Source organism: Hakea prostrata, chromosome 2 (assembly GCF_041222555.1).
Source record: "Hakea prostrata isolate BN-2017 chromosome 2, UWA_Hpros_2, whole genome shotgun sequence".
NCBI lineage: Eukaryota > Viridiplantae > Streptophyta > Magnoliopsida > Proteales > Proteaceae > Hakea > Hakea prostrata.
In genome coordinates, this window is record NC_142601.1 from 56,982,824 (window position 1) to 57,005,549 (window position 22,726).

Consider the following 22,726-nt stretch of genomic DNA (forward strand, 5'->3'; position numbering starts at 1 on the left):
TTAGTAATTTAGGATTAAAGCAATCAATCACACACGATTAAATAGAAAAAATACGAATTTTATCTTGGTTCACCTCAATGTGAGACTACGTCTAACATTAGGTTTTTCATCATATTATTTTCGAAACAACTACATTAGATATTCTATTTATATATATATATATATATATATATATATATATATATATAGAGAGAGAGAGAGAGAGAGAGAGAGAGAGAGAGAGAGAGAGAGAGAGAGAGAGAGAGAGAGAGAGAGAGAAGTAAAATCACATGCAAGCACTGGTGGGCCCATAAACCCACACTCATCATCTCAGTTACAAATCATGCCACCTATAGAAGATGCTGAATTTGAAGTGATCAAAAGAACGAAGGAAAAAGACAATGAGAAAATTCTTATTGACATATAGATTCCTATCATATGGTGATTTTCTTACCATCCGTCTTACACTCAAATGACGTTGAACTTATGGATGGTTTTTGTGGACATAAACAAAATTACAAGGATTTTGGCATAATCCATAAAAGACCACATGGCTCATAAGACAATTATGTATAACCTCATAATTGTCATTAACCCTCAATCCGGACTATAATAAGATCCGTGCTAATATCAAACATGTAAAACATTAAGTAAACTAGGCCAGGCTAGTATAAAACTGGTTAACCCTGAATATAAATTATAAAATAAAGTGTTTATCACGCGTGAGCATGCTAAGTATAAAAGTATGCTAGGCAAAAACCCGGTCTATAAAATATGAGTTAATATCTTAAACCAAACCAATGTAGAAAGCAGTAGTTTCATAATACATGGAATGCCACGGGGCGGTTCTTAAAAAAATATATACCAAATTTACGGTCTTCAGCAGACCACACAGCTGCATGCGTAGAGGGTATTGCGTGAAATCATTTTTTAAAATAATTGAAGTGACATTTCAGAGGACAAAGATGTAAATACTATTAAAGGTTAAAAGCATTATAGTCCCCTAAAAAATGTACTATAATACTTTGTCTTTACTTTATTGTTTGGAAGTGATTAAGAAAATTAATGCTTCCTCTCCATATTGTGAAATCCTTCAGATCTATCATGATAAATACATAAGGTTCAAACTGAGTTTGTATCTTGTGTTTTTGTTTTTATTCCAAGGTCTTGCAATGTGATTGCAAATTCCTTGGCTAAGGTGGCCCTCTCGGTCGAGCTACTGACTGTTTGGCATAACACCAATCATTGGCTTCTTCAAATGTGCAATGAAGAAGTCAATGCTTGTACTAGCTCCAGTGTTCAATAAAATATCTTATTTACAAAAGAAAAAAAAAAAAAAAAAAAAAAGACAAGGAGCAAAAAAAAAGGGGAAATCAGCCCCCAACGCAGCGAAAACGAACGCCCCCAGAGGAGGGGGCCCCAAAAAACCAAAAACCACAACACGGAAAAAAGGAGAAAAAAAACACCAAAAAAACACCAAAAAAAAAAAAAAAAAAAAAAAAGAAAGAAAGAGGAAAGAAAACAAAGGAGAACAAGAGGGGCGGGCGAAAAACCCCGGGGCCCCCCCCCCCCAAAAAAAAAAAAAAAAAAGGCCCGACGAGGAGGACAAGAAGAAACTAACAAAAAAAAGGGGGAACAATAAAAAAAGGAAGGGGGAAGGGGCCGGGAGGGGACAAAGATTTTAGCGGTTTTATTAGACAAGGGCATCTTACGTGAACTCATTTTCTATCTTTGTTCTATTTGCTCTCTTTGCTCTCTCTCTCTCTCCAAGTGATGGTGCTCTCTTTTGTACGTAGTCCTCTTCTTGTAACTCTTTTTTGAATAAATAAATCAAGTCATTCTTAATGATAAGTGTTTTTTTTCTTATTTCTTAAGTTTTTCTTAATCTTTTTGGGAATCCGAAAGTGAACCCAAGCGATATAGGATCAAGGGCTTATTTTTATTTTTTTTTATTTATCTTAATTTCATAGAGGAAAGATTTGAGATGGCATGTCTGGAGTCGTGCCTCTACATCTCCTAAGCCCCTATATATCTTTTTGCATCGCATGCATATAATTTAACACATAGATTAACACAAAAAACTAACAATATAAGGAAGGTTTCACGTTCCTATGTGTTTCTTCGTTCACCTCACAAAATATATATATATATTGGTTAGAAAAATCAGAATCTAATACATGAATCATATTCAACGTCAATGAGATTGATGAGCTCTTGCCAATCCGATTCCACAAACATTGGTCGGCCCATAAAATCCCTCCAGAAAGAGCCAAGCTTGCTTTACCCGTACGCCCATCATACGCTGCATCCGAATTTAATTTAACAGGTGGGGGCACGTGCCATGACCAGGTTCGCAAACTCAGATTAACAGCTGTACAGTTGTGGGCCCGATTACCTTTTTGTCCGACGGTACATGTAAAAACAGTATCTTCTTGGCCAAAACAGTCTTATGAGGTTGATGGGTGAGTGAGAGTGTGCGCTTGAGCGTGGAAAGGCATTTCTCACCAAAAGCGAATGTAAACATTAAACTTGATAAATTAATACAAAACTCACTGCATGATAATTAATTCATTAGTTAGTAATTACTAATTAGCCTATAATAAATTAATAATTAATGCTAATCGCCTGAGGCGCCCATTCTCCTACTGAGTTCGCACTCGCTATCTATTGGTGCAGAAACCACTTTTCTTAGTCTGCGGGTCATCTCTCTCTTTCTCTCTCTCACATATACAGTATGAGCAGAGAGCAGTTATTATTTTATTAGGTCTATACGAGAGCTTCCTGGGGAAGCAAACAAAAACACATTCTCTGTTTCTTGGGGTTATGGATTCTCACTCATTGGAACAGAGCAAACTAAGCTCTGCTTCTCAACCATTTTTCTGAGTCACCATATCTTCATTTCTTGACAAAAGATCGATCCGTTTCCCGACTCTTCGCTGTCAACCAGTTCTAGGTTTTCGAGTAGGAATTCCTGTTGGATGTTCTATCTTGGTAGTATTCGACTTCATTAGCTCGGATAAGGATTAGTTGAGTTGGATTGATCTGCACTGTATTTATTTTTGCCACATTTCCCTGTTGCTGATTTTCCAGGGTATAAACAACGGATTTCGTTACTTTTAGGGTTCGTAGTTCCGTTTCCAGCTGCTAGATAACTGTCACTACTGTTGCTATGACAATGTCCTGGGCTGATGATGATGCTAGTGATGCAACTTTTAGGTTTTCTCGTCCTACCCGTGCTAATTACGTCCCTCCTCATCTCAGAAACAATACCCTAGCATCCCCTGATTCTTCTTCGTTTTCGGCGCAAGACGACTCGCCTACTGATTATCATTCGAAGCATTCTGGTGGCAGAGAATTCGGAAGGTCTTCTAAGAATCGAAGGGGTGATCGACGTAGGCGTCAACCAAATCCATTTGATGTTGCTGAAAAGTTTGCTGAATTGGAGGTCACAGAGGAGGAGGAAGCTGATGGTGCTGGGGCAACGATCAATTTCGATGCCTACGAAGACATTCCTATCGAGACCAGTGGTTTCGAAGTGCCCTTACCGGTTAGTACTTTTGCAGAGATCGATCTGGGGAATGCTCTTGCAGAGAATATTGCAAGATGCAAGTACGTCAAGCCGACGCCAGTTCAACGCCATGCTATTCCCATCGTTATTGCTGGGAGGGACTTGATGGCTTGTGCTCAGACGGGTTCGGGGAAGACAGCTGCATTCTGTTTTCCAATTATCAGTGGGATCATCAAGAACCAGCAGCATCAGCAACAGCGCTTGCCTTCTCGTGGCGCACGAATTGCTTTTCCTAATGCTCTCATTCTCTCCCCTACCAGGGAGTTATCTTGCCAGGTGCTTCTACATAACTAGGACCTACGGATATATTTCGGTTTTGGATATTATTTTCTGCTTCTGCTTCTGCTTGGAGATCTTCAAACCCTCGTGTTTGTTATTTTGCAGATACACGAAGAGGCCAAGAAATTTTCTTATCAGACGGGTGTCAAGGTTGCTGTTGCCTACGGCGGAGTATCGATTAATCATCAGGTCCGGTGCTTCTGCGGAAACTTCATTTGGTTCTATTCTCGTTTTTAATTATTTGTCTCGTTCTTGAAGAGGCTGTTAAGTTATTGTTTATTCGTTTGACTCTCACCCAAGTCCCTAAATATAACAGTCCAAGATCCAGCCGACAGGTAGCCAGCTGTGAATCATTTCAACCTCTCTTGAGGGATTAGGGTGGGAATAGAGTTGTTTGCGTTCTGTGTCTGTTCTTGGGCTTAGTTTTATTTTGATCTGCCGCAATTGTTTTTGTTTGTGAGTCTATTCTTTTCATGTAAATACTAACTGTTATACTGCACCTACTGAAAACACCCATCTTTAAGATGAATGGTCAGAAGGAACATTTGGTCTGTTGGAGTTGATCATTAATTATGTCTTTCATTAACAATATGCGATTTCAGCTGAAATCAGTACATTACTGTTTTGAATCTTTTGCATTTTGGCCTGGTTCAAAAGCCTAGCATCTAACTGTGATTTCATTTCTTAAGAAGTTGACTGCCCTATTGATGACAATGATTTCATTTCTTTTCAATCAATTCATTTGGTGGAGCACCTACTTTCCTTTTTGGTAAGATGTGTATTCCTTCACCTTGACCTTAACAAAGCTTCACTGAGCTCACCCAGAAGAGGAGCATATTTAAACGTAAGGATATGTGCCAAGCTTGGGTCTAACCTGTCCCAATTCGTGATTTTCAGCTGAACATTCTCACGTTTGTTGGTATATAGACTATTACTTGATGATGAAGTTAATATTTTGCTCACGCCTTTAATTATTACTTTTTCATGATGTTTATTTGGTCATCATCTTTAGATTACTTCCCGTTGTGTGTAATTTACTGAGCTTGTCATATGTGATTTATTACAATTCTTCTGATTGATGCTTTTATTATATTGAAAATATGTTCTGTATAGTTGAAAGAAATGGTAAGAGGTGTAGACATCTTAGTCGCCACTCCTGGACGTTTGGTGGATTTAGTTGAAAGAGCGAAGGTTTCACTCAGAATGGTAAAGTTTTTGGCTTTGGATGAGGCTGATCGTATGCTGGATATGGGTTTTGAGCCACAGATCCGGAAGATCGTTGAACAAATGGACATGCCTCCCCCTGGTACAAGGCAGACCATGCTTTTCAGTGCCACCTTTCCAAATGAGATACAGGTCAAGTCATTCGAATGCTTCATCCTCGCAATTATAAATAAGAAATTAGTTGTTAAGTTGTTAAAATTCTTGTATAAAACATTTATGTTGCCATTCAATATATATTTAGTGTATTAAAAAAAAATGGGGGGGGGGGTTGAAATACAGACTGTATATTGCAATAATGTGCTATGCTATTATTTACTCAAGCCTTCTATGCTATTTATTCTATGCATGCTGTGACTTGAAACCAGGATATGGTTTTTTGTGGTTATGATTTTTACGTCTGTTTTCTGGTAGGAGATGACGCTGCAGTTTGCTTTGTCTTCTGTACTTTACAACGGATATTTTACCCCCCCCCCAAACAGACAACCATTGGCTTTTGTTTCCGGTGGTCTGCATTTACGTAATCTGCTTACCATGTAGCTGCACATTCTTATTTCACTTCTGATTTTTCTCTGCAGAGATTGGCTTCTGATTTTCTTTCAAACTATGTTTTCCTGGCTGTTGGAAGGGTTGGTTCAAGTACCGATCTTATTGAGCAGAGAGTTGATTTTGTCCAGGAGATGGACAAAAGAAGCTACTTGATGGATCTGCTTCATGCCCAAAGAGAGAATGGAATGCATGGGAAGGTACTGTTATTACTTCTTTCTACAGTTATTTCTATTACAATTGTGTAGTCACTCCCTATTGTTGTCTTTCATGCTTAACAATTAGAAATACTCATATTTGGATAAGTTGGTTTTGGTAGAAGCTTACTGAAAATACTTTTTGTTGGTTACATGCTGTTGTTGGTGCTGCAGCAAGCATTGACTTTAGTTTTTGTGGAGACGAAGAGAGGAGCAGATGCATTAGAGAGCTGGTTGTCAAAGAATGGTTTTCCTGCAACAGCAATTCATGGTGACAAGGTGCAAATGGTGAGTATAACTTCTCGTGATTCCAGATTTCCTTTTTGGTAACTTTTGGCATCTTAAGATCTGATAATTGTGCTCCATTAGTTTGTTGTTTTTTCCATCAAGTTACCATTAGATGGTTCTGCAATTGTGGTGCTACATCAGTGCTCTTCCTGATTTCCAAGGAATTAATTGCTTTGGTGCCTGAGAGTTATAGGATTTTTCAGCACACACCTGATTGTTTGGTGCTGATGTCCAATTTGTTTCAAATGCAATCATTATGCTTGTTCAGTTATTGATTTTTGTTTCCTGTGTCTTTTGTTATTTGCCTTTTCTGAAGGAACGAGAACAAGCATTGAGATCCTTCAAGAGTGGTAATACCCCAATAATGGTAGCAACTGATGTTGCTGCACGAGGCTTGGACATCCCACACGTTGCTCATGTCATCAATTTTGACTTGCCTAAAGATATAGATGATTATGTTCATCGAATAGGGAGAACTGGTCGTGCTGGTAAGTTGGGCGTGGCAACTGCATTCTTCAATGATGGGAACAAACCTTTGGCAAAGCCATTGCAAGAACTCATGAAAGAAGCAAACCAGGAGGTTCCTCCTTGGCTCACCAAATATGCTGAAAGACCATTTCACGGTAGCAGTGGGGGAAGGGGCCGCAGATATGGTGGTAACCCCAGATTTGGAGGCCATGATTATCGTGGAGATTCCATTTCAAGAGGTGGTAGGTATCACTCAAGTTCATATGGGGGTGGCAGTGATTTAGCAACTGCTGCTGGTACGCATGCTGCCCCACTTCATGGATATGGCTTTGAACATGGGCCTATTGTTGCTACTGGTTGGGATTAAATCTAGCAATATACCTATGCTCTCCCCGTGGTCTTCCTTTCATGAAGCTTCTAAAAACAGCATATTAGGATACAGTACGTACATAATCTAGTACAAGTACATACTAGTAGTCACGAAAAGCTAACAACAGAATGGAAATAGACATGGAAACTTTGGGACACTTACAGGCTGCATCTTTGTGTTGGTTTATGTGTGTAATACAGTACTCTTATTCTTCTTCACATGTATAACTGGGTTAAATAGGTTTTTCTTTTGATTGGAGGGAAGGTGGGAGGGGTTGGTTCTCTTGTTTACTCTGCCTATTTTTTGAGCTGCTGGGTGGCTAGCATTTTTGTCCATAGGTATGCTATTGACCGTAGTTCCCACCGTGCTGATTCTCTCTGTAGTTTCTTGATGCAGCACTTTTTGTCTTTGAAAATCTATATTTGTAGTCAGAGATTCAGTTGAATCTGTAAGCTTTAAACCAATAGCTTGATTCTGCTATACTTTTGATCCAATAGATGCCATCGGTTGAGCTTCACTGTTTCTTACTTAGACTAATGTTAACTGGCATTTTGGAGAAAGAGAGTTCCTGATTCTCCATTGTAGTTAAAATTCATTATCTGTATTTCCTGAAACTTAATTTTCTAGCAGTAATTTATCGATAGGAAAATGATTACCCTTGGACTTGATTAGAATCCTATGAAAATCTGTTAACTTCAGTTCCTACAAACAATACTAGCAATTGCATGTAGCCTTGCGTATGTACTTTTCATGGCTATTCTCAGTGTTTATTCTAATTGTGTGCTATTCAATGCCTTGCATTGCTTCGAATTCATTTGGAATGTAAGGGGAACCCTCTGGAAGGTGGATCACTTTGATTCCAAAACAGAGCAGGTCCTGCTCAAAGTATACTTTCTATGGTGTCCTTTTTGCCTTCAATTTTTGAGAGTTTGAACATCCATTTGACTGCGTTTTCTGAAATTTTACTCCCCTCGCCTCCCTCATCAGAAATTTCAGATTCGTACTAAATCATTATCCCTCTCATGCCATTGAATTCCTCCATCAAAATACATTCGTCAACTTGGCAAAACCACTTGTAAGCTGTGGATTATAATTTTGCTTGAACAACTCTGCATTTCTAGGTATTTGTTTTAGTATGGTGAAAGTCTCTAGAATTCTTTATGTTGGATTTCTAAATTCACCCATTTCAAATACATATTTATTTTAGAAAGATTTCAAGTCGGTAATACACTAAAGAAATTGTGAGAGACGTATTGTTCGATTAAAATTTGAATTATTCTTGCTACCTACTATATAAACAGGACAGGAGAAGTTGTTTGGATAAATTTCAGAATCGGTTGTTCTAGGTCTACAGATTTCTCTGTACAGAATCAGGCCGAATTGGATCTATTCCAACTTTCAAACCCCAAAACCAAAGCACCCACCCAATTTGACACCTCTTAATGCAGCATTGTTAACACAATTTTTGGGTAAACACTTGACTCATGTCCCACTAATTAGTTAACAAGACATTAAATACGATAATCTCTGGATTAATGAGTAGGACTGGTGAGCTGAATTGTCAATTTGCTACGAGGAAAAGAACTAAGAAATCAATTTTACTTGTTGAGGATGATATTAATTTGACCTACTAGGCTGCGCAATGGTCTTAAACTCTAACGAATGCTTTTGAATGTCAGACAAATTGTAATCAGGAAGCCACCTCCAATGATTATGTACTTAAGTCAATAAGTAAATCACCACAGAGCTCTAGCAAGTTATAGAGCTTAATTGAAAGATGACAATGGAGGGAAACAATTCAGTTACCTTCACCTCATGTTGTGCTTAGATTTTTATAAGACTTACCTCTTATTTCTTACTGTCTGATCAACTCATCAGTCTTGTTTGTAGCTTTTCGATTGTAGGGTTTTTCTCCTTCAATTTGGGTTAGTTAAGGTTTATATATAAGACACGATTGCCAATTCCAAGCTTGACGAGATAACGTTTCTTTTCATAACCTCCAAGTTCTTTTGTGTTTCAGGCACGTATTGGTTGGTTCTTCTCTGAAGGTGCCGACCGAGTCAATCGAACCAACCACTGTTTGATCCGTCTTGTTGTTATCATTTACTTGTCACCTGTTCATGAGAGGAAGTATTAGGTTAAATTCGAAATATATTCCATTTCGTGAAGAAAATCGTATTCCAAACATGAGGCATCCATGTATTAATCTTTTTTTTTTTTAATGAAACCTTATTAATCTATCCAACTTTGGATGCCTGTAGACTTTAATTTTTTATTTATTTTTTAAATTTTACCTTCTCTCTCTTGTGATCATCAGGAAGAACTTTGGTTGGTCAATGAAGTTCAGGGGAAACCGGAAGCGGACCCAGGGATTGTGACTTGATCAATCATGGCCTACTCTTTTGGATCCAGAACATTCGATGGTTCACCCGATCGAACCGGACTGATAGGTCGACTCGGACCATGTATAGATACCTTAACCCTAACCCAAGCAAAGAATGGATTTAAAAGTACATGATAATGTTCATAGGGTTGTAATGGTCATTTTAGTTTATGTTGACGAATTCACCAGATGCAATGTGGTTCATGACTGGAGCTGAAACCCTAGCCACCGCGATATGGGCATGGGACTTGTTAGAGTACGAAACATATAGGGATAGGGAAAATAGAGAGGTTGAGTCTGTGAGAGAGAGTTTCCCGCTTATTTACTCTTCCTTCCGTCTACGGGTCTCGATAGTTCCTAGTTCTCATATTTCCTTCCTTCCTTTCTTTCTTCGTGTGTTTGTGTTAGGGTAAGGACTAGGTTTTTTTTTCTTTTCTCCGCAATGGAAGAGATTACAGAGGGAGTGAATAACATCGCCATCGTCGACTCGCACAAGAAGAATCGGATTCAGGTTTCCAACACTAAGAAGCCCCTCTTCTTCTATGTTAATCTCGCCAAGGTAAAACCTAAATCTTAACTGAGTTTTATCTGCGATTGAAAATAGGAAAAAATTTTCTTTCTTTTTAGGGTTTCTATTTAGGATGCAGTTCTGATTTCTTTCTTCAGTTAATCCCTGTTATAACTTAACTTCATCTGAGACTGTTTCAACTGTCATGCATTTATTTATTTATGTTTTTTTTTTTACTACTACGTTCTCGCGTTTCATACTGTCATTATAGATCCTTAATTTGTTGATATGCTGGTATTATTAATGTTTTTGGGTTAACAATTAATAATGTGTTGAGAGTCGACGGTGCGGTCTCAATTTTATTTTCATGTTCTTATGGCATCATTGTTATTGCTCTATTTTTTCTGGTGAAAGGTTTTTCTGTTTCATAGTACGAAGAAGAAAGAAATAAAAATTTAAAAATGCATCTTGCGATGTTATGATAATCTGATAGCTTATTTTCCTTGATTTAAATGTTTATGCAGAGGTATATGCAGCAACATAATGAGGTTGAGCTTTCGGCCCTTGGAATGGGTATTGTCTCTTCTACCTGTAGCTTGTTTTTGTTGGCCAATGTGTTGCCTATTATTTTTTATCTGTCAATATTTTCTTTCGTTTGTAAGAAAGTTCACACAGTTGGAGTTTTTTTTGGGTTGTTTCAATCTGCAACATCGGCTAGCCATATGAGATTGTCAGTCTTGGTAGACAATCCAACAAATTTTACTTGTGTGCTGGTGTTGATTCACTAGAGGATAGGACTTGGTGCGATGGTAAGGTTCTTCCACTGTGATCAAGTGGTCATGTGTTTTGAGTGTAGAAAAAAATCCTCCCTAACGTTGCAGTTGTGGGAGCTTTGTGCACTAGGTACTCCTCCTTTTTTGCGTTAGGTGTTTTGTGTGTGTTTGTGTTGACGGATTACAAATAACTAGAAAGTTATTATTTATTTTTTGTTATCTTTCATTGATTTTTCTGATGCAAAAACAATCTGTTCACATTAAACCTGTGGGTTATCTAGGAACCAGTTGGGCTTTTGAACTGCAGGATATTTAATTTATTTCCTTGATTTATGTTGCCGTCTTCTCTTTTAGTTTCAATAGGCCTCAGTATAAAGTAGTATTAATTCAGTTTCGGTCCAAGTTAATAGTCTTGTTATAGTTTTTGTTAAGGATGACAATTATTTGGGTTGAGAGTTATCCTCTCATCTCACTATTATTCTTTCATTTTCTGAACCTCTCACCTCCTTAAGGCTTCCCTTTGGTTACTTGTTTGGTTGGTCTAACAAGATACTGGGTGAGGAATCTTCTGCTTTAACTTCAGTTCATATTGGTCTTACACAGGAATTATTGTTGCTTGAACCCGTCAATGCTTCTAAGGTTGAAGACAATGTCTTCCCAGCACGACTCTTTTTTTTGGCTCAGTTTCCTAAACCCTTCCTTTTCCCTTGAGTCCTCATTAAGTCTATATTTTACAGTCCTTTTAAGATTGCCTGTCTGTAAATAGTAAATTCTTTCAAGTCCCGTTGATTCTTCAGTTGCCAAATCCCCCTTGAAATTTCTGGTATCTTGCCAGATTGCATCTGGTTATTACTTTTGAGTCAGTTATTAATTGGATGTGCCCAAAGAATCCAATTTGGGTTATTGGAGCCCTGGATCCTTACCCCTTTGGCTAATAAGGATAAATAACATGTTAGTATAAATACCATACATGGGAACATGTGAGTGTCTCATTGTCTGCTTTCTAAGATGTACATTGTTGCTAGTTAACCATGTTTTTCTTACTGACTCCTTGATTTGGATGTTGGATTGTGTTAATTTCATTTGACAATTTCTGACTGGAATAAAACTAACATATGTTCTTGAAAGTTGTGAAGTTCACATTTTATCAATATGAAGAACCAATAAAAGCATATGCAACAGTTTCTTGACTAACTTTATGGAATAACTCCTGGCAGTGTTAGTATCCAAGTTGAATTACCTGGAATTACTGAAAGTTCCCACTCAATCTCTGAAATCAGATAAAGAAACCCCTGAAATCTCTGATCGATGATTTCACATTTCATCAGTTTGGATGAATTACAAGTAAAACCATACATTGCAATTTCTTGATTAGGTTTGAGATCAATCTCCTCACATGGCTTTCTTAGAATTAAATGTGATTTTAATGGGAAGTGCAGTTCAAAATATATATTTTTTCCTACTGGAATTAGTTTCTGTCATCCGTGAAGTAATTAACAGGTGATACTTTTATGTTGCCAACTATGTTGGGATGACCCAACCAGCCAAATAAAGATTGACTTTCATGAGAGCTGAAGATACTTCAATCCCTGTGAAGGCCTATTCTCATCTGTATTTGTGATCATCTTCTTAAAATGTATGAATCTTTGACCCTGGGGTAGTGGGGTGGTGTATTGTTGGTTGTACCTGTTATGCTTCTCTAGGTCTCCATCTTCCCTAGTACCATTTTGTGTTTTGTCTTTGTTTTATCTTCATAAGTGATTGCTATTGTGACGATTTTAGCTTAGACTGCTTCATAGTTGAAGCTTGTCATTGAGTTCCTGCTAGGATGTCAAATTCTATACGTAGAATAAACATGTTATTTTTATTGTTTAGACTACTAATCGAGTGTTCAAAATTGATGTTCCTAAGTTGCTTTTCAACAATGTGTGCGCGATAGGCATTTGATTGCGATTCTGTGTTCATCCTATTGTTCACTTAACCCAAAATCACTCCAAATGTTGTTTCTAATCTTAATCATGTCCATCTGTTTACGTCTAAGAAATAAATTGATTACCTTGTTTCAGAAAATTTGAGTTTGCCTTTTCACTGCATATACTTGTGTGTTTGTATTTACATTCTTGCTGCATACTCATTTTGTTCTTAGTTTGCCTCTGGATTTTCCAGTTGGCATCATCTAAGCTATTGATGGCTTAGGACATCTAGGTGTGGTTTTTCCATGGTACATCGCCTAGGACTTGATATCTAGAATGATCAAGTGATAGACCACCAGTATAAGGTAGTAGTATTTTAGTCTACACACTTATAGGGCACGGTTGCTGCATTGTATCAATTCAAGGAGCTCCTAGGGATGAGTTGTTTTTAAACACATTCATATAAAGGTCATGGGACTTAATTGTATCAATGCTAGTGCCTGTGCAAATTTCTGAAAGTGGTGTGTTTCTATTATTTAGGTCTTTATGTGGAAGGCCATTTTTTTTCATCTGTAGCAATAAATATTTTTAAAATTTGGAAGTCCTACCTTGGAAGCGATCACTGAAATGGTTGATTTTGTTTATTCTCCAGCTATTGCCACAGTTGTCACCATTGCTGAGATCCTAAAGAACAATGGACTGGCAGTCGAGAAGAGTGAGTTATCCTTCACATTTTGATGACCTTTTCAATGAAAGCGTTTACCGAATGTTGAAGTTAACCTCCTACAAAATTGAATGTATGCAGGGATCACAACATCTACTGTTGACATGAAGGATGAGTCAAGGGGGCGACCAATCCAGAAAGCAAAGGTAAGCTTTAAAAAGCTAGTAACCCTCGAAAGGAAAATTCAGTGTGGCGTGATATGTAGTTATGCGAAATATAGGGTGTGGGTGCAGAACTACTCATTAACGGTGTTGTGGTGGTGTTAAGGTTGTGGACAGCTACAACCTAGTTGACCAATACAACTTTCTCCTTTCCCTTCTCACGTTTTTTGTCTTCTTCCCATGATTAACGAGTTAAACAATGTTTGTCTTCTTATTATTTTCTGAGTGGGAACTAAAATCAAACTTTTGTGGTTTAGATTGAGATCATGCTTGGGAAGACAGAGAACTTTGACGAGTTGATGGCCGCTGCAGCCGAGGAAAGGGAAGCTGCAGGAGATATCGAGGAGCAAAGCTGAGTAGCCGGCATGTTCGTCAAGTATCCATATAGTTTGTCCTTTTTATGTTGACGAGGGATGAATGGCATATAACCAATCTGTTTTTCTTGATTGTGTGACATTTGAGTGGGAATGGTCCCTAGATTGGTACTTAGAAGAGTTTGGGGAGCTATGATAGTGTTGTCTCGGTAGTAGCTTCTGTAGAAAATACCTCTGCCATTCATAATTCTATTTTTGTTGTTTTTTCTATGAATTCTTCAGCCAATTGTGTTTAAGAGTCATGTTTGCACATATGTAGCTGGGAAGCCAGTCCCATCAAAAAACATTTTATCCATCGTACGGTTCAGATTTTTATGCGAGGTTGGCAAACCGTTGATTTCATTTTTCAAATTCTGTGGGAAAACAGTTTTTAGCATTGGCCCACGAAATATGACGTGGTTGTGGGTTGGTCATTTGCTTGTGAGTTCTGGGTGCAAGTGGCACGTTATATGGGCTGGCGGCGGGGGGTTTGCGCGGTTGAGGCCAAAATGGTGTGGCTGGCAACGTCTTCACGGAGTCCGGATCTTCTCCCCGTTGGGGTAGCACAGGAGCACCATGTCTTATTGATCACAAAAATAAGTGGGGTCCACGGTGAAAAATACTTTTTGAAAAAAATTAAAATTTTTTTTTACCAGTGGGCCCCATTGGTTTTTGTGGTCAGAAAAGCATGGGGAGCACTGTGTGCTCCCCCAACGGGGAGATGATCCGGATTCGTCTTCACGCTGGTGGGCTCGTTTCGGTATGGTTGCTGGAACAAGACGGCGGTCGGGTGGTGAGGTGGGAGGGTAGCAGGGGGCAGGGATGTGGACGATAATCATTTTACTCTAATAGATAGTTTTGTAATGGAAAACCTAAATTTTCTCTTTTTATATTTTCTGATTAACCTTTTTCTATTGAGTCTATATGAGCATGTAAGCGCCCCCTGTAGAATGGGAAAATAGAAACCTTGTAGAAGACGTAAGAATGGGAAGATGAAGAGTGATTATAAATAGTAGAGGAAGACAAACTAGTCAAGTATATGGGTTTTTGTTTGTATTATTGTTTTTTCAAAAGTTTAACTTGCTTATATCCAGTTAGTTGTGATTGACATGATTTTCTACTATAAGGAGCCTGACTAATAAATTGAATAACACAAAGAATGTCATTAATTTTAGGTGGTAATTCAGGTGGTGGCATTGAAAATTTTCCTATAATCAAAAATACTGACTGCAATCCTATTTGTCACCTACCCAAATCCTATAATATGATTCCAGCCTTGCGCATTCGGTACGTCCTTCATATTCTCTGTATGAAAGAAGATAAGTCTACAACTACTATGGCATGCTTAATGGGCCTACATGCCTGCAGTTCCGTGGTTTGGTTGAGCATGAGAGGCCAGCAGAGCCCTCCAGTAACTGACGTCCTCTGCGCCACAGGGGCATCTGCAACTTGAGAACATAGCCTCAAGAAAGTATATACCGGAATAAAGTCTGAAGGCAGGTACACTGCTTGAATGAAGACACAGGAGTGCAACTTTTTAATTCAGTCTTCCACCCTTCAATTATATCACTATCAAAGTTTTATATAGTTGCTAAGGGGGAATTGGGAAGAGAAAGAAGCGAGCATAGGGAGCATACACGCTTTAGACTCCAAAATCCAGAGCTCTGGTTGCTTTGATGCCATCTTCATGTAGAACTCCACCAGCACAGTCGATCTACAACAGGCTGCTTTTATTAAGGGTAAGTCGCTTTGGGAGATGATAATTCAATTTTTAATACACTTAACACTAGAAAGAAAATCTCTTCATTCATCCTGTGTGTGATTAGATGCTATGACTTTTAACTCCTCAAAGAGTGAGTCTCAACATTAATCCTCAATGTTACTGAGGAAGATCTGAAAGACCCTTCCTAGGTTCAATTCATGGGTTAAGAAGACTCCAGCTTCACAGTGGCTGAAGAGTTAAGTTGCAGTCCTTGATAATAAGATCCGTCACCTGAACTTACCATGATACAGAAAACAGAACAATGAAACAAGTTGTGGCTTCGGAAGGATGGAGGGACATAAATTTCCTGTTTTGAGTCATTTTACTGTTATTCCAGTTTTTCTGTTTACATTCCAATTCCCAGCAACAAGTTGTCCTGGAACTGAACTCCAATTCAGAGGGGTTCATTAGCACTTAAAACGTCCACAATCGTCTGTGAACCATCATTGAGATGTATCAGAAACTACTAAATTTAAGCTGCATTTGACTTTGATTTGTCAACATTCCAATTCCAGCAATATTTGCAAACATTCCAACAGCATTCCCAGAAGACAAAAACTATCAGCGAAACAAATGGGGAAGAAGATGGAAAATTTCTCTATTGAAATAATTCAAACAGGTAATATAAATAATTTTCCTGGCTCGCCGAAAAAAACATTCTTTGTATGATAATGAAAACTCTAGCTGAAAAATCCTACAAGGTTACTTCTGCTCCCACGTCTGGATTTTAAAGAAAAATACTAGAGGAAGAGAGACTGATATATGAAACCACAATAAAAGATTGTATAAGACGAGATTTCTTCCTTCTACAGATTCGACACACTAAGGTATTTGCTTATTTCCTCAGTTAAGTATTGGATCTTCCAAGGCCATTATGCCTCTTCCTGCTCTTTCTCAATCAATATCCTCTTGCATGCCTCATAGCACATGAAAGAAATCCCAGCAGCAGGAACCAACTTCATGCAGCTTGGTCCCAAACCTTTATAAAGACCTCCAACCCCTTCTTGTTCAAGTATAGTTGACAGAGCATGGAATACATTCTTGTAGACCTGCCTACCACTTAGAGCCCCCACCTGCATGTGCTTACGAGCCACCTCAAGTGGGAAAGTTGCACTACTTGCAATCGCACCAGCTGCTGATCCAATTAGAAGGGTTGCAATATTGCTAATCTCCTCCTGCTTGAAAACCTTCCTGTAAGTTTTTCGCAGTGTATCATAGGCGAAGTAATTGCTAGCAGCATAAGGGACTACTCCAATAAGACTTGGAGCGAGACCTCTGTAAAGTTCCGCAGGTCCCTCCTCTCGCAATATTTTCAGGAATGCATCTAACAAGTTCTCATAGACACCTCTCTGCGATTTCACCAAATCCAAAAATAGATACACGAGAATTTTAGGCAGGACGAAAATATGAAGACAAACCCAAGATGACAAAAAAGGTTGTGGCTTCATATACCTGTATGGTCAGACGAGTCTTGATTAGCTCAAGTGGATAGGTACACAAGGTTGAGCTAACTCCTGCAACAGCTCCTGCAACCAATGAAGCTGGGATGGGAACTATAGGCTGCTCTCCAGGTTTGGGCGTCAAGTTCTTCCTAACTGTATCATAAGCAAATAACTGTAGAAAAGGGAATCATTAGCAAAAATAGCAGCAACTGGAAGGCACTATTAGGTGAAGCATTGTGATAATTTAGTAGCAATTGTCTCGTCAAGGTGGCTCAAAGAGTAACTTTACATTACCAAAAATGGCAGCCACTGAAAAGCACCGTTAGATGGAGCATTGTGATAATTCAGTAGCAAGAATAGCAGCAACTAAAAAGCACCATTAGCTTGTGAAGGTGGGTTCAGAAAGTATTTCCTTAGAACAACTTGCTATTGTTTATGCAAATTTTTTTAGATGGTTTGCATATTCCTTAATTTTCATAAAGCAGGACCATATTAGCAGGAACACAAAACTCCCCATTACAAATGGTACAATTATTAAGCATAGTATCATGTCCATCACAAAGAACCAGAAACACACACACACAGCAACTGGATAGGCTGACAGGAAAAGCTATAAAAATTCAACTCTGTATTCTCTCCAATAGATGGTGAATTCATGGTAGTCAAATTCCACTGGAAGACTATTCCACAGCAAGCAGGCAAATATCCAACACAATGAGGTAATAAAAGCAAAGAGTAGGTATCAGTTAGGTCACGTACCCTTTCCTTCTCTGAAACCTAATCAATAACCTACCTGAAATTCTATTCAAAGATCACCATAACCATCCTAATGAGACACTTACAAAAAGTTCAAATTTATCTCATCTAAAGTCCACATAACATCAATGTTGCTAACTTGTACAAGATTCCCCCTCCAACAAGGTAAGATTCAATTTCTAATTATTATACTACCAAGTCTTGACAACAGCAGAAGTTTATCACATTTATCCTTTTTATGAATTTTATGTTCTTCTACTGAATATTCAAACTTATTTTAGACGGCTAATAGCTCTAAATTAAACATTTTAACTAAGAGGAGAACATCCACAGGTTTCAAAAAAAAAGGGTTTCTGGGGCTGAAGCAACAATATAAGAAATTACAGTGAAACGGAAGGACCAAAGTGTGTACAGGGGAATCAGATGAGCCCTCATAAGAAGATAAAGAAGATTGAAAGAACCTAGAGTATTTCTTGGACATGCCCAGAGTTAGTTGACATTATTACTCGCTAATCCCCTACTTTAAAATCACCATTCCAGTCTTTGAAATTTCATGGTTAGTGATTACAAGTGCAGTGACCAAACCTTGATCACTGGCTATGATTCACATACCCTTGATTAAATTACTCTTTTGCACACAAGAGCTTCCTCCTTCCAAACCATGAAAGACTGCAACTCAGCCCTAAGTCATCTCATCATCATCTGCTCCAAAGGTGGCAGCTTTCCCATTTAATTTGGTTGTGGCAGCATCTCCTCCTTCAGCAGCAGCACTGTGGTACGATCTTCACAACAAATCAAAGTAGAGAATAAAGAATCTGAAGGCTTCATACTCACAGAAGAAAAGGCCCCCTGCAATGAGCACAACTAGAAGTGCCCGTTCTATTCTGGGAAGGAATTATGTGGATTCATTGAAGAGAGAGATTTTAAGGTTTACTGTGAACGAATTATATGTGGAGTCAAATTATGGCTCTTTAAGAATAAAAAGATTATAGAGAGAGAGAGAGAGAGAGAGTTCTTGTTAAAGAAAGATGTCTGGCAACTTAATTCAGAAACAGAATTTGCACAGGAAGAAGTTGTGGGGAACTCCACTAATTCTCACTTTAAAGAATGATAACGGAACCTGAGATTTGATCAAGATAAGCTTCATAACAAGGAACATTCCTCATGCTGGAGTTCATTGTCAGAGTAAGGGAGATGTCCATATACAAGTGAAATTCCTACCCAGAATCAATCGGTTCAAGTGATAAATTCTCCCTTGAGAATCTCTCTCAATCCAAAAGATGGGTTTTACCAACAAGAACCAGGAAACATAAATAAACAACTTTTTTGAAGGATTGGACCAAAATGGACCTTGAAGTTTGAACGCAACGCTTGAATCAGGGATGACTGTTGAGGGACCAAGGTAGATAATTTAAAACACAAATACTATGTAAAAAGAAAAAAAAAATAAACTTGATCCAGAATCATGGAAATGAAAACCAAATGAAGAAATGGAAAATCTTCCCTGCATTAATTTTGTTTCCACCTTGTGATTGGTCCCTCTTAGGACAGCCAGTAGTTGTACCATGTGAACCAGATAAAAGAAAATGAAAGAGAAGAGGAGTAATGAGTCTCCATTATGTAAAAATAAATAAAAACATTATGTGGTTGCAGACTGAAATAATGTTAACTGTATTTTAGTCACGACAAATTTTCTACTAAAATCGTTAGTTTCAGGGGATATCAAGCAGTAAAAATCAAAAGCAACGAAGACTTCCACTTAGTTGTCAGATAAGTCAGGCAATGTTCAAATAATTTACTCAAAACTACTAAAAGAACTTGAGAGTATTGGATGGCAACAGTATGGAAATAAATTGTTGAATTAATTTAGGGAAAGGCATTCAATTTCATATTCTACATCTTGGCAATCCTTGAAAACATTTGCCACTTTATTTATGGGAACAAAGAAATTAAATAAATGTCCTCAGTCCTGATTACATGGAGTTCAGAATTTTAAAATTAGTCAACAAAAAATAATCTCTTTCATTATAAGAGAAGATGTAAGTTACCAGGGTGAATTAGAATAGATCACTTGCTGTTTATAACAGGAGGAGAGGATGGAGGAATTGAATAGCTATAAGTTTGGTATAATGCCTTAAGAGTAGTAAAAGGGGGCATCAGCAATCATTTTGAAACTGAAACAAAAAATGTCTGAAAGTGACAGGTCTAAAGGAGCAAAGATACAATAACAAAGCGAGAATTATAAATGTGATATCTTACTTGAAGGAAATGGTTAATTTACAAAGTTCTGGTATAACAGCAAAATGTTCAAAGAAGTGCTAAAGAACACAACTAGTTCAGTTCTAAAAGAGAAGTACAATCACGTATTTCCAGGCTCAGATTAAAGATAATGGTCAATGATGCTAATCCACTTCATAACTTGAGGAAGTCAACCATAACCACTGACAACTAACAAACCCGAAAAGTCAAATTAAAATACAAGGATTAGTAAAAGTCTCTAAACTCAACAACTCACTTCAGAATAAGTCAAACCGGATTTTTTTTTTCATTTTGACCAACAATCTGGGTTGGGAAGAGTGTTTGGATACTTGAGATTTCCAACTTGCAAGGCAAGACAAAGAAAGAAGCAATTCTAGAAATCTGATCCGTGTATGCATCAGTGATCATTTGGTCAGGTTGTCCAATGTATTACAACATTAGAGTTATTGTTTACTTATTTATTTATTTGATGTGGGTTTAGATACATACATTCCATAAGCATTAGATCATATATGTGCTGCAACCCCAAACATTACAAATTTTATATCATAAACATATTTGAGAATGACAAGAATGATCTCAGTGGTAAGACTGCATGAGAACTAACTACAGGAAGGTCATAACAAACACAATGTTGTAACCCAGTGAGCCAGTCACTTGCCTTTTTCCCCTTGTGCATTTGATTGCTCCCAAATTAGGTATTTACTTGCATAATAGGACAACTCAGAACTTTTTCCACTGTCAAACTTTTTTCACTGTCCATCGTCATTCATGGTCTTGTAAGGCATCTATGGGAGTCCAGCTCAAGATTTAGCATTGGTTCAAAAATGATGATAAAATGAATCTTGAAAGAAGCATAGAAAGAACTGTGAGCATGTATATGTTCATACAGTGGAACAATAAGCATATCCAAATGGGCGAGGACTGACATTTTTCAAGCAATATTCAGGGTCTGTAATAATGAAGCATGTAGATGATATAAAATGTGCTAATAAAGGAAGCAGAAGCTTGGGTAGAGAAAACATATTCACTATTCATAGTAATAGACCATAGAAGGATAGCAGATAAAATTTAGGACTTGGGAGCAAAAAGTAGAGAGAATCTGTAAGATGACAAGCTTCAAGTTAACAGAAGGAATATCAGAAATGCTTCTGATTGTTGATAGCAACAACTAGTCTAACTTTCTGCTAATGTATCCTTGAAGTTATAAAAACCAAGAATAATTAAAAATAAATAAAATTGATAATTGAACAACAAAAAAGAGAATCAACGAACACAGTACAGAAAGAAGCAAGCAATTCAGTAATCCAATAACATGCTCATCTAACAAAAAAAAAAAAAAATTTAAATCAACACAGGTCATAATCAGCAAACCACCAAATGATGCGTGTACAAAAGAAAACCGAGGGCTAATTTGTGGGCAAGAGAACCATTTAATGAAAACAGCAATAAACCTACCTCAATGGCCTTGCTTGGAGCAACCCGAATCACGTTCACCAAATTACCCCTAAACAGGCCCTTCCATCCATCTGTTTTCATGATTGAATGGAAGACTTCGGTGGTTGAATGCCCACTGCTCCCCACCATTAGATGAGTTCTTATTGTCTCCAGAGGAGCTACCGCAGTCCTAGACACGGCACCTGCAATGCCCCCACTGATCAACCTCCTCAGCGATGGGTTTTTTATCTTCAACTTAAACTTCAGACCTCCCTTCTTTTTCTTCTTCAACCCTTCCAATGATCCTTCAGCCTCACCCAACACCGTCTCCGGTGGAATACCCACAATCCTAAAACCGGATTCCGGCGACGATACATACTTCAGATACAAGTCTGTGCATGGAAGCTTCAAACCATTGTCTCTTGGATTCGGGGAATTAGGCGAAATACCAAAACCCATTCCCATCTGACCTACACTAGCAAATAGACCTCCTGGGTGAAAAGAACCTTCTTGGGGACCCCATTGTAAGCCCATCCCAGCACTGGAGAAGAACCCATCTCTTTTATCTTCGCCGGCTTGCAATCTTAGACCACCCATCGATCAAAAACCTATAAAATAACCTCCTCCGGAATTTTTTCTTTTATATCTCAACAACCATCTCTGCCACGGATTAAAGATGGTTTATATGGCGGTGAGAGAAATGGGTGGTCGAACGGATGGGTTTCTCCAGAACTTCATGTATTAGAAGAGAAAAAGGGGAAAAAAGATTGCGTTCATGCTCGCAGGAGAATCCGGAATAAGGGTATCCAAAAATGGACGGAGGATTCTAGGTGGAAAGGGTTGAACAGGAAAACCAGAGAAAGTTTGAGAGTTGAGACTGGTAATGAGTCTTCACCCTTGGAAGGAGGAGCTTCTTGGTGAATCCTAAGCTTCGATTTGCTTCTTAGTAGGCTCTCTCTTTCTCCGGGATTCAGTTTTGCAGAAACGTTTCTACCCAGAATTATAAAAAGATTGTTAGGGGAAAAGGGTTTGCGTTGGAGTGAAACCGCATAATCGAGAGGAAGGCAAGTGGTGGGCGCAGAGAGAATCCAACCATTTTCTTTTGGTAGAACGGAGAATCCAACCATAGGTGGCTACAAAAGGGCATCTTTTGGAGCTTCAGTTGGAAATAAACTATTGGGTCTTTAATTGGAAATAAACTATTATGTCCCCAAAAAAAAGCTACTGTCATAAAATGTGATTTAGGGAAATGAGATATTATACATTGTAAAAACACTTGACTAATATAGAGAAAATTTTACATATTTAGGACAAGCCCTTGGAATCTCCTTGTGAATAT

The 22,726-nt window shown here is 38.1% G+C and overlaps 3 protein-coding genes across 3 annotated transcripts; 2 read left to right on the forward strand and 1 right to left on the reverse strand.

Annotated features, from left to right (window-relative positions):
- The first annotated feature begins 2,667 nt into the window (after nucleotides 1–2,667).
- LOC149025131 (DEAD-box ATP-dependent RNA helicase 37-like) lies at nucleotides 2,668–8,040 on the forward strand. Its single transcript, XM_089145353.1, has 6 exons — nucleotides 2,668–3,823; nucleotides 3,932–4,015; nucleotides 4,940–5,182; nucleotides 5,626–5,793; nucleotides 5,965–6,078; nucleotides 6,395–8,040. The coding sequence occupies exons 1-6, from the start codon at nucleotides 3,149–3,151 to the stop codon at nucleotides 6,911–6,913; spliced, it is 1,803 nt and encodes a 600-aa protein (XP_089001479.1). The 5' UTR covers nucleotides 2,668–3,148; the 3' UTR covers nucleotides 6,914–8,040.
- A 1,501-nt stretch (nucleotides 8,041–9,541) lies between these two features.
- LOC149025132 (uncharacterized protein At2g34160-like) lies at nucleotides 9,542–14,076 on the forward strand. The gene is made up of 5 exons (XM_089145354.1): nucleotides 9,542–9,858; nucleotides 10,332–10,380; nucleotides 13,146–13,208; nucleotides 13,299–13,363; nucleotides 13,636–14,076. Exons 1-5 carry the CDS (start codon nucleotides 9,742–9,744, stop codon nucleotides 13,732–13,734), a joined length of 393 nt encoding a protein of 130 aa, XP_089001480.1. The 5' UTR covers nucleotides 9,542–9,741; the 3' UTR covers nucleotides 13,735–14,076.
- Nucleotides 14,077–16,107: 2,031 nt separating this feature from the next.
- On the reverse strand, nucleotides 16,108–22,521 carry SHS1 (Mitochondrial substrate carrier family protein). The gene is made up of 3 exons (XM_089145355.1): nucleotides 21,409–22,521; nucleotides 16,946–17,107; nucleotides 16,108–16,842 (listed from the first exon to the last, which is right to left on the reverse strand). Exons 1-3 carry the CDS (start codon nucleotides 21,982–21,984, stop codon nucleotides 16,366–16,368), a joined length of 1,215 nt encoding a protein of 404 aa, XP_089001481.1. The 5' UTR covers nucleotides 21,985–22,521; the 3' UTR covers nucleotides 16,108–16,365.
- Between the last annotated feature and the right edge of the window lie 205 nt (nucleotides 22,522–22,726).